General features: G+C 36.5%; 2 protein-coding genes across 2 annotated transcripts; one reads left to right on the top strand and one right to left on the bottom strand.

Moving 5' to 3' along the window:
* The first annotated feature begins 614 nt into the window (after positions 1-614).
* LOC143610113 (protein EMSY-LIKE 3-like) lies at positions 615-5563 on the top strand. Its single transcript, XM_077084688.1, has 10 exons — positions 615-688; positions 3357-3571; positions 3649-3758; positions 3846-4071; positions 4154-4366; positions 4448-4516; positions 4599-4820; positions 4911-4979; positions 5053-5113; positions 5280-5563. Exons 1-10 carry the CDS (start codon positions 661-663, stop codon positions 5294-5296), a joined length of 1230 nt encoding a protein of 409 aa, XP_076940803.1. The 5' UTR covers positions 615-660; the 3' UTR covers positions 5297-5563.
* A 384-nt stretch (positions 5564-5947) lies between these two features.
* Positions 5948-9516, bottom strand: LOC143610104 (protein EMSY-LIKE 3-like). Its single transcript, XM_077084678.1, has 10 exons — positions 9470-9516; positions 8341-8555; positions 8148-8257; positions 7823-8051; positions 7519-7734; positions 7375-7443; positions 7052-7273; positions 6894-6962; positions 6748-6811; positions 5948-6132 (listed from the first exon to the last, which is right to left on the bottom strand). The coding sequence occupies exons 1-10, from the start codon at positions 9495-9497 to the stop codon at positions 6107-6109; spliced, it is 1248 nt and encodes a 415-aa protein (XP_076940793.1). The 5' UTR covers positions 9498-9516; the 3' UTR covers positions 5948-6106.
* Between the last annotated feature and the right edge of the window lie 2587 nt (positions 9517-12103).

The following is a 12103-nucleotide window of genomic DNA, read 5'->3' as shown; positions in this document are numbered from 1 at the left end:
TGATTCCATTCCATTGAGCAACCAAACACCACTTTTTTCATTCCCATGTAATGAATCATTCCATTCCTATTGTCATTCTTGCATACCAAACGCTACCTTAATGTGTTACGTGATTACCATTAGAGATCGTCAAACGGGTTGGGCGAGTTCAGACGTTTGGGTCATGGGTCGAAAAGGTTAAGGTTGGAATGGATTGATACAAAAAAGGTTAATTTGGTTTGGGCCGAGTTGGGACGGGTTTGGGTCGAAAGGGGTCTAAGTCAGAACAAATTTCGGGTTAAAAAGTGTCATGCGGAACGGGTTGCGGGTCAAGACGCGATCAATTTAGCTTTACGTGCACACTGACACCTGATTGCTTACTAATACCGGTTAAACTTCCAATGCCACGTTACTAGCATACAACCGTTGTAAAGTCACGCATATGCTACAACTAAAACGGTAACACCAATGAAAACATAGATTTTGTTATGACTTGAATAACACAAGTAGGAAGTCAAAGACATCAAAAGAAGGCGGAAGTGAAAGACAAGAAGCATTAACAACAAATAATTCGTTACTTGTAAGCTCCAAATCAAACCCTAAATCATCATCTCATCAATCAATCGATTAATCTCATCCAATTGGCGAATCTAGGGCTAGGGTTTACTTTGCAAGCTGGCTATGGATTACGAACCTTACGATAGCAGCGGTTAGCTCTTTTCTATTTCTATCGATTATTTTGATCATTTATTAAATTATTCTGTGCATTGTGTGCATTGTGTTTAATTTAGTAGAAATTTGTGCCTCTTTATTGGTTTTTATTAAAGTGGATATAATAATAAATGTTAAAAGAATGTCAAGTTTAGTGTATTGGAATTATTATTAATTAATGATACAGAGAAAAAGTGATATAGCAGCAAAATGTTATTGTATTGGATAGGGTAGACTAACTGTTTCTTTTTTTATTTTTTCTCCGTCATGTGCGCGTGTTTAGACCGGAACGTGTTGGATTTTTGATAGTCAATTCAAAGTTTGGTAGTTATTAGTTATTTCTAGTGCCGGCTATTATTAAATGATGGTTGAGTATAAGTCAACGAGGGCCCGCCCTTAAGATCTTGAGTAAGCTTCCTTTTTGGATTTGAAGATTGTTGCTTGCGTATCTGACGTATACTCGATGTTGGGCTTCTTTTGGTTGATTTCTTTTTAGTTCTACTTTTAAAGGACGGGAGCACGTGATCTTTCAGATTGTTTTGACATGATTTTTAGTTATGTATTAGGGGAACATATATTTATGAGTTGTCTTTTAGAATGTTTATAAAGGTATATTCGTGCGTAATACCTTCAACCTCTTTGTACGTCAATGCTTTTATGCAATGTGCTCACCAGCTCAGCGTTTTTAGTGGCTTGATGTGAGGGTTGTTGAGCAAAGTTTGCATCCTTTTGTCTAATATATGAATTCTATGCTGTTCAGATTGGAGGTAGGAGTAGAGGCTCACTGATGAATGACAAGTGTGCTCAAGAAGTAACCTAAATTTAGGAACCATAAAATGAGTATTAAGACATTCCTCTTAGATAAACCAGTGAATGTGTTGTATAATGATTGTGTATCAAATAGGGTTACATAGGATTTCTGTATTTAGAGAATAATATTACACATAGATACTCTCTGGTCTATGGTAAGTCATGTAACTGGTTTAATACTCTGTATGCTATTGGATGTATATACTGAAATACTGATTTAAGTCATGGATTGGTTCTTGCCTTTCTAACAGTTAGAACTTCACAATAGGCACAAGTGGAGCTTGACAAGTATTCATTTGCACTTGCTTGCATTGCAACTGCACATATACTAGTTAGAACATAGACCATAGCTATTTGTTTTTTACCTTTTTGAAGTGGGGTCCTTGTTGAGGGACTTTGTCCGTTTGTTGGATTTAGGCTCATGTCTTAATGAACTGGAAGCCTGGAAGGGAATATAATGCTGTATATTATCCGAATCCATGTTGCTTGTTTTACAAACATATGAATGATGGTTCCATACTTTTTGGGGGACTGCAAATACAGATGATAGTGCAACTGTAATTTCTATATGTTCGTGGTTGGTACTAGTGGAATATCAACAGAATATAATATGGTTTAATATCTGTGATACATATAGCCCATGTAAATCACTTCTGATTCCTATTTCTCAACTTTAAGAGCTAATTTGTTGTTTCAAATATGTAAAGCACTAGAAAGTTTTTGCTCTCGCATTTTTAGGATAACATAACTCATAGGTGAATTTCTTTTCAGTAACCGAAAGTGCTGCAGGAGCCAGATGATGCCCCGGGGTACTGGTTCCGATGACCTGATACTTGACAGTGACTCAGTATTGATACTTGACGGTGACCCTGCATGGACTAAGCGGGTTTTTGGGTGAGCTTTTAAAGATGCTTATTTGCTATTTGAAAAGCAAAAGCCACTTTTAAAAAGCTCCAATCTGAAGCTTTTGGAGGAGCTTTGCCAAACACCTTTCGCTTTTCAACAAGCAAATAAGCAAGTTTTAGAAGCTCACCCAAACATCCCCTAAGTAGCCGAACGGTTATCTGAGAATTCGAATTTGTAGATGTATAGCTGGGAGTTCGAATTTGAATTTTTCGTTTATATTTTATTCCAATCGTTTCATTTATTTTTTATTAGTTTAATCTTTTGTGGGGTTGTTATCTTATTTTTAGTTCAAACCTTATAAAAAATTAAGTACTTATAAAGGTTTGACTTAAGAACAAGATAACAACCCCACAAGAGATAAACCAATAAATGATAAAGATAATACTCTTGAATAAAAGTTAAAGAAAGATTCAAACTTCCAGATAAGCGTCTACAAATTTTAATTCTCATATAAGCGTTCAACTTCTTAATCTATGTAGGATCACAGTCAAGTATTGGTCCCGGGTCAGGTATTGTCGTTGGGTTCTAGGTTGTTGGGTCTGGTAGCTCCTCGTATCCTGATAATGTAGATGCCATCTCACTCCTGTACATATATATCTGTCCTTTGAAAACTATGCCTTCTAATGATTGTCATCATTTACTTGAAGTTGGTAGTTATATTAGGAGTTAGGACAGATATGTTTATATCTTAGTTAAATAAGATAGATTCATATTACCAAGGTCTAACTAGAACCTTTCTCCAAAACATCAAGATAAAAAATTTGTATATCTTTTATAGATGTGTGCAATCTAAGACTAACAAGTACCATATGTGCGGAAGTATAGTCAATGTAATAGTCCTAGATGTAGAAAAACAGCAAACCCGTATGGAAATGGGGTCACTCATGTAGTATCGCGTACATTAATGGACTGGGTGATTAGTTTATGTTAATGGTTTGTATTAATGGCAGGTACTGATGATGATCTTCCGCCATCTCATCAAAACAGAATTCCGAGAGGTGGACGTGTGGCAGGTAATGGAAGAGCTGCAGTTATGGGTGGCGTGCAATATCCTCCTCGGATGTATGGGGAAACGGATATGGAAGCCCAAATTCATCTTCTTGAGCAAGAAGCATACAGTTCAGTTTTACGAGCCTTCAAAGCTCAAGCAGATGCAATTACCTGGGTATGTTTTGCCATTATATATATGCATGAATCTTACGAGTTTTAAATCTTAGATGTTCAATAAATGAATTTGTCCAGGAAAAGGAAGGTTTAATAACTGAGCTCCGAAAAGAATTGAGACTGTCAAATGAAGAACACAGGGAGCTTTTGCTTAAAGTAAATTCAGATGATGTTATCCAAAGAATAAGGTCCAATAGTTATTAAAACGAATATTGTCATACTATGATGTTGAGCTTGTTTTTCTGATTTCTGGCTATGTATTGTGATGACATTAGGGAGTGGAGACAGTCGAGTGGGCTTCAACCTGGGGTGGTCAACACGAGTCAAGCGGTTCATGATCCCTTACCGAGTCCATCTGTCTCAGGAACCCGTAAGAAGCAGAAGATGACCTCATCAGGACCTTCTCAGTCCTTTGGTGGGCCACCACATGTACCTCTACCCACTTCATCATCTGCTAGAAGAGCACCCGTGACAGGGAGTAAGGGGAAAAACAAGAAATCTGTAAGCTCATTTTTATATTTACTTTTAATTACCATTTTATCTTACGCTGTTTACCAATTCACTCTTGTTTTGTCATGGTCAGATGATGGGTGGGGCGCCTTCCATAAAGCCTCAGCACCCTCCGGGCCCAAATGGTAGGACCCAAGTTGGTAACCGTGCGACTTCTGCTGCACTTGCAAACGTGCCTGCTGAAACATCAGCATTCTCCCCATTAATTGGGAAAAAAGTAAGAACCAGGTGGCCTGATGACAACAATTTCTATGAAGCTACAATAACAGACTACAATCCTGTTGAGGTAGTTTGATTTCCTTACATGCATGCACTTCATGACTTTTTGCCTCCAATCCTGGAAGATGTGCTGAAATATGACTTTCAGGGTCGGCATGCTCTAGTATATGATATGTATACGACAAATGAGACATGGGAGTGGGTTAATCTGGCCGAGGTATGTGTAGATAAATCTGTTATTATGTTTTTCTCTTTTTATCATTTTAAAAATATTTGTATTATTTGTTGTTGATGCATAGATATCTCCAGAGGATATACAATGGGTGGACGATGAGGACCCTGGGATTCCTCATCGTGGATTGGGTCGGCCTGTTGGACGAGATAATGGTGCAGGTGGAGGAAGAGGCAGAGGGATGACCAAGGGTCAAACAAGAAAAGATGTTCCACCATCACAGAATGGCATAGGAAAGAAGGGTTTAGATGATATTCAATTAATCAACACTGATACACTAATTAAGGAGGTAAATAACTAAAACACTCAAGGCTAGTTTCAGCTTCTGTTAAATCGTATTTTCTTGTTTAACGGCTTATTTATTGATGAACGTGTGCAGGTGGAGAGGGTGTTTGGATCTAGTCACCCAGATCCTCTTGAGATAGAGAAAGCTAGGAAAGTCTTGAAGGTTAGAAAAACACAAAGTCTGAAGTTTCGTACTGTTTTTTAAAACTGGCATTATTGATTTTGGTATTATGCAGGAACATGAACAAGCACTTGTGGATGCCATAGGTAGATTAGCAGATATCTCAGATGATGAAAGTGGTACAAACTAATTTCAACCCTGCTATGGTTTTTTAGTTTTTACATTAAAAATACAATGCTTAAATCAACCGTTCATTTGAATGGAATCTGATGAAAAACATGATAAATCTTTTACTTGATTTATATTATTTACCAAACATTTACTTGTAGGTTGGTGTTACAGATGAAGGGGGGCGATGATCGATGCATGGACAGCCAATGGATTGAGAACAGCCGAGCGATTAAAAGTTGCTTGTAGCTTTTATGGAGAAGACCATAAATGGCATGGGGAGAGATGATAGTGACGCATAGAATAGAAATGTTTATTTTAGGGCTAGAGGTTGCACAAGTGCAACAAGAGTGTTTTAAAAGGCTTTGTAAAATATCATGTTTGTTGATTTTTACTCCTTTTCTATATATGTAGCAGTTAGATCAATGGGAGCAGCCTCTCTGCCCGGAAAGATTCGGCCTCATTGCCGAGTAGGATGTTGCTGGTGTTTGTGGGGGTTGGAGAAAAGGGTTTCCTTATTATGTTCATGCATAAATTCATTTGCAGTCTTTTATGCACTTCACTTTGAGAGTGTTGTTTAGAAGTTACAAGATGAGTTTTTGATGTAAAGACTATCTACCTTTAATAAGTTTATTTAAGATTCACAATAGAACCAAGTTATCATTCAACTGTCAATTCCTCACATCAAAATTGCATGAATACAGTTCTCACTATATTAACTGCATCAAAGTTAAAAAAAAATGAGTCATCAAGATCAAAATCCATTTGTATAAAGTTTACAGCCCATTAACTTTGATGACGTTTGAGTTCTGTTTTTGAAATAATTTCATGCCAAACACAATTGATGAACATGAAGATAATTTACCCCAAATACTAAAATTTCTTCTAAACATTATAACTAATGGGTAGCCATAAAAAAATCATGATATTATATTTTACAAACACAATCTCTATTCCTAAAATAAACATCTCTATCGCCTCTCCCTGCTTGTATTGGGTGGTTATCCACGCATCAATCGCTCACCATCTGTAAAGCCACCCAACAAAAATCAAATTGCTGACCATAAGTAGGGGTGTAAATTTCTAACATGCCATGGAATCCTTGGCTTTGGGTTTAGCATAAACGGGTTAGGGTCAGTTTCGGGTCAAACACTCATTTGCATTTAGGTTAATGGATCATGTTCAAAACATTAATGAATGTATATACTAGGGAACTAAGTCCATAAATTAAACTTAATGGTTATTTTATGCCAAACTTTTAATAGTTAAGGGAAAAATTAATACAAGATTTTGTAATAAAAATGTAAGTGTTGCATGTAAATTTGTAATTTTGTACTTTTAAAACAATGATATGCCAAATTAACAGGTTAAACGGGTCATGTACATGTCAACCCACGAATCGTGTTTGGTTCATTTGTCTATCACGATTTTCGGTTCGTGTTGTGTTGGGTCCGTATCAGGCTGGACCCACAAACCATCGAACATGACCCGCCATAAGCAAGATTTGCAAATGATCTTGCCCCAGAAAGCACATTTATGGCCAAAGTAATGATTATTACTTTCTTCACAATTGCACAATCCAAATTATTATAGTTATCATGTTTTCTATGTAAAAACATATTAGAGTTAAATGAGTTTGTACCACTTTCACCATCCGAGATATCTGCTAGCCTTGCAATGGCATCGGTAAGTGCTTGTTCATGTTCCTGCATTATATCAATATCAATATCAATAATGACATGTTTATAAAAGATAGTACCAAAACTTCGGACTTTGTGTTTTTCAAACCTTCAAGACTTTCCTAGCTTTCTCTATCTCATTAGGGTCTGGGTGACTAGATCCGAATACCCTCTCCACCTGAACATATCCATCAATAAATGAACTGTTGAACTAGAAAATAAGATTTAACAGAATCTGAAACTGATCCTGAATGCCCAATTAAATACCTCCTTTATTAGTGTATCAGTGTTGAGTAATCGAATATCATCTAAACCCTTCTTTCCTATGCCATTCTGTGATGGTGGAAACTCCTTTCTTGTTTGACCCTTGGTCATCCCTCTGCCTCTTCCTCCACCTGGCCCACTATCATGTCCCACTGGTCGACCCGATCCACGATGAGGAATCCCAGGGTCCTCACCTTCCACCCATTGTATATCTTCTGGAGATATCTGCGCCAACAACAAATATTTTCAAAACTGAATCCATCATCAGATAATACAAATACTTTTAAAAAGGGAAAAACAATATGAAGAGATTTATCTAGGGTTACCTCTGCAAGATTGACCCACTCCCATGTCTCATTTGTTGTATACATATCATATACTAAAGCATGCCGACCCTGAAAATCGTATTTTCAGCACATCATTCAAAGTCAACAAGTCATGCACTCATGCATGTTATCAAATCTAACTACCTCAACAGGATTATAATCTGTTATGGTGGCTTCATAGAAATTGTTGTCATCAGGCCACCTGGTTCTCACTTTTCTCCCAATCAATGGAGAGAATGTTGATGTTTCAGAAGCCCCATTTGCATGTACACTAGAAGCCACACGATTACCAAGCTGGGCGCGCCCAGCTGGGCCTGATGGAGGGTGCTGCGGTTTTATGGAAGACGTGCCAGCCATCATCTGGCAATGCCAAAACAAAGATGAAATGGAAAAAAAAACATAATATAGAAATAATAGTTATTAATAACAAATACACAAATGAACTCACAGATTTCTTGTTTTTCCCCTTACTCCCTGTCACAGGTGCTCTTCTAGCGGATGAAGAAGTGGGTAGAGGTACATGTTGTGGTGGCCCACCAAAGGACTGAGAAGGTCCTGATGAGGTCATCTTCTGCTTCTTACGGGTTCCTGAGACAGATGGACTCGGTAAGGGATCATGAACAGCTTGACTTGTGTTGACCATCCCTGGTTGAAGTCCACTAGATTGTCTCCATTCCCTATTGTCATCATCCAAGATAGCCAGAAATCAGAAAAACAAGTTCCTCGTAGATTTGGAATAATAAGACGGTGTGTATTTATTAAATCTACCGGACCTTATTCTTCGAATGACATCATCTGAATTTACTTTGAGCAAAAGCTCCCTGTGTTCTTCATTTGACAGTCTCAATTCTTTTCGGAGCTCAGTTATTAAACCTTCCTTTTCCTGAATAAATTCATTTAATGTACATCTAATTAAAAACCTGATTTAAAAAATCTAAGATTCGTGCATATATAATGACAGCATACCCAAGTAATTGCATCTGCTTGAGCTTTGAAGGCTCGTAAAACTGAAATGTATGCTTCCTGCTCAAGGAGATGTATTTGGGCTTCCATATCATTTTCCCCATACATCCGAGGAGGATATTGTACACCACCCATAAGTGCAGCTCTTCCATTACCTGCCACACGTCCACCTCTCGGAATTCTGTTTTGATGAGATGGCGGAAGATCATCATCAGTTCCTGCAGTAATCTAAACTATTAGCATAAACTCATCCGGTCAATTAAAGCGTGTGATCCCATATCCGTATCATATGTGTTATATGTTAACACATATGATACTAGCCACTATTAGATTGCTTACGTGGGTCCCACCTAGGTTCTAAAGTAAGCATTTGTTAGCCACGCTTGTTGGATATGACTTCTACTGTTCAAAATCCAAATGTATTTCACAGTTTTGTATCTTGCTTTCTTTGAAAAAGGGTTCTAGTGGATATTGGTGATTAGCATCTAACAAGATACAGAGATCAAGATAACATCTTCTTAATATAATAATATGTGCCTTCATAAAATGATGATAATCAAAAAAGAAGAAACAATGCATAACCTCAAAGAACTTATTATGCATAAGAATAGCAAGACATGTATGCTATCAGAAAAGAAATTCACTAACGGGCTATGCTATCCTCAAAAAGTGAGAGGAAGAGCGTTTTACAGAGCATCTTACATATTTGAAACAACATATTAGCTCAGTTCCATTCACATGTTCATGCATGTGAAACAATAAAACAAGAAACATACGTTATAGTACTATATATAACCTTTCAGCTCAATGAGACATGAGCCTAAATCCAACACGGTAGCAGATTTTTCAAAAAGAAACCATAGAGATAATAACAAATAGCTGTTGCCTAAGTTTAAATAACACATGTTTATGTTTAGTGGCTGGTGTGAGTGAAGCTAACTGTCAAAAAGGAAAGCAGCACACCCGCATATTACACAGATAAATGTGTTTTCACTTCCTAAACAACCAGAGAGCAGCCTCTACTAGTTCCAGGCACCGAAAAGCTTATAGTGGACTTAAATAAACCAAAAAAAAAAACCCTTCTTTTCAGTCAAATGCAAGTATAGAATTAAGAAAGAAATAGAGAGCTAACCGCTGCTATCAAAAGGTTCGTAGTCCATATCCAGCTTGCAATGCAAACCCTAGATTCGCCAATAGGAATTAATCGAATTGCCTTTGCCTGCCTGCCTGCCTGTGTACGCTTTGAATTGCCGTTTTATTAATTAGGGCGCGGATTCCAAAACGATTGCTTCTTTTTAATTAATTTTTATGTTTCACTTCCGCCTTCTTCATTTGGGCCTTTGACTTTCTACTTGCGTTGTGTTATGGTCAACTGAAAATTTTTTTAAATGATTTATGGATATTGGATTTTAATAATTCAATATTTGGTTCGCTTGTTGATGCTAAGCCGAACTTAAAAAATACTTGGTGTTTTAGTTTTTTATATATATATGGGAAGGGTGAATATGGTGTTGTTAGCCGTCTAATCTTACACGTGAAACTCATCAAAACTACGTAGTTTTGATTAAATATTTCCTAATTTAACTAAAATCCCATATAACAATGCAAGATTTCAGCAAACTAAATCAAGCATAAAAGAATAGTAGAACACAAACAATAGATCAGAACTCATATGATCAAATCAAATAAAATAAAATTCATAAAATAAATCAAGAACCTAAAAATTCAGTACATCCAAAAATTAAAAACCACTTTTTAAAAACCCCGTTAACCGAAATCGCCCCTTCAGAAATTTGAAATTGAAATCAAAACAGAAACATCATAAATCCAATCGAAATAGACCATTAGATATGGAAATCAAAACTTTGCTGTGAGCCAATGTGTGCTTTCACAATACCCAAAACTTAAACTTCACCAACCCTTCTGAATCACCTCGCAAATGACGACATAGATTAAACCAAGATTAAGACAGTTTACAAAGTTTGTCTTCTTAGTTTTAGTAGGAAGTGGTGGAAGACGGAGAGGGATTTTAAAGGTTTCTTTTTTTTTTTAATTTCAATATTTAATCATGAGTTTTACGTGTAAGCTTAGACGGCTAACAGCACCGTATTCACTTTCCCATATATATATATATATATATTATATAGGCTAAGTATAAAATGAAAACCCACTTGAGTTGTGAAAACTCTAGAAACATATTCTCAACCACATGTTTTTAATTAATGTTTAAATTTTGTGGTCCACAATTAAAGTGAATAAAAAATGTAAATACAAATATAATTTTTTCTCTCTCCTGAAAACATATATAAAAATTAGTAAAAAAATGTTAAAAAATAGCAAAACATTTTTTGATGTTTCGATGTTTTGTATTAAATGTTACAACATATATTACATGTAACAAAAAAAAACAATGTTACATAGGGTTTTCGCAGGTTTTCACAACTCAAATGGGTTTTCATTTTAACCTTACCCTATATATATATATATATATATATATATGGGGAAGGATCAAGTGAAAAATCATAGTTAGGGAGAGAATTAAAAAACTCCTAACCACCGGGTTATATTTGTAAAACTACATTTCAATAGATTTGGACACACGTTGCTTGCTTCCCTTGTGCAATAGAACCATGACTTCCCCTGCTCGATGAAACCCTAGCCATGTGCAACGCTTTCAACAAACTGTGACATTTGAGCCAAAACGAGGTACACCTCAGCTCGTATTTACCGTTTAAGTAAATAAACGCCTTTTGCGTAACAAACGAACGATTAACCGAACGGGTCGGGTTATGACCCAGATATCTCGGGGGGGCATTTATAAGTGATATACGATCTATATAAGCTAAAATATTAGAAATATGGCCTTAGTTTGATAGCAAACAAGTTAAACGAAAACATGCTCGTTTAACTACCCGCCATAGATTTAAACGCGAAAGATAGTTACAAACCAAGCATTGTATCATCCGTTAAGCCGAAAAAGACTTACCAAACACTTATTTGAAATGTTTTAAGCGATCCGTGAAAATATTTTTGATTTTTACAAACATATAGTATGTTTTTATAATTTTACACAAAACTAGCCGAAAAACACTCGTTTTCGCGTTGTTTAACGCACCCGATAAGTTTTTCGTGCCAAAAACCGAACCCGAACTAAATTTGGACTGGGCTTTTCGTATTTGGGCTTGAGAAATCAGAAACTTGGGCCAAAATGGGCCCAAAGGGGGCCCATGATGGTCCGATCGCAGCCGCCACCCCCCCTTGTTTATTCTTTCACATTAAACTAGGTTCAAGCCATTTTTAACATCATTTCTTGGAAAAATCTGGACACCACTTCTGTTTCAGCCAGAAAACTTCCAAAACCCTAAGGTAAGAGCTTAAATAAGTAGCTTTTGAACTTGTTTAAACTTGTTTAATACTATAAAAACATGTCTTGGTTACTAAAAATCATTCCTAACCGTGTAAAAATCCTAAAAATGGTCCGTAAACATGTTTTGATCATACACATGGTAAGGAACCTGTTTTGATAATTGTTTTGGCCATAAACACGGATTAAAGGGTTGAAACGACGTTTTTACGGTTCAAAAGTTCGTTTTTGTGCACTAGCCGAAACCCTAACTTAAGGGCTGTTATGTTGATGAAATATTGCTTGGTTTGTGATATAGGACTTGTAACTAGCTTGCTTAGAAGCACAAGAACCTGAAAACTTGATTAAAAGATCGGAAACGAGCCAAACCCGCTAAGGTAATGCCGAAACACTCGCTTACGG

Source organism: Bidens hawaiensis, unplaced genomic scaffold, assembly GCF_021521415.1.
Source record: "Bidens hawaiensis isolate Kalapana, Puna unplaced genomic scaffold, B.hawaiensis_p1.1 tig00002186_1, whole genome shotgun sequence".
NCBI lineage: Eukaryota > Viridiplantae > Streptophyta > Magnoliopsida > Asterales > Asteraceae > Bidens > Bidens hawaiensis.
The sequence above is the reverse complement of the archived record's forward strand: the minus strand, read 5'-3'. Positions and strand labels throughout refer to the sequence as shown.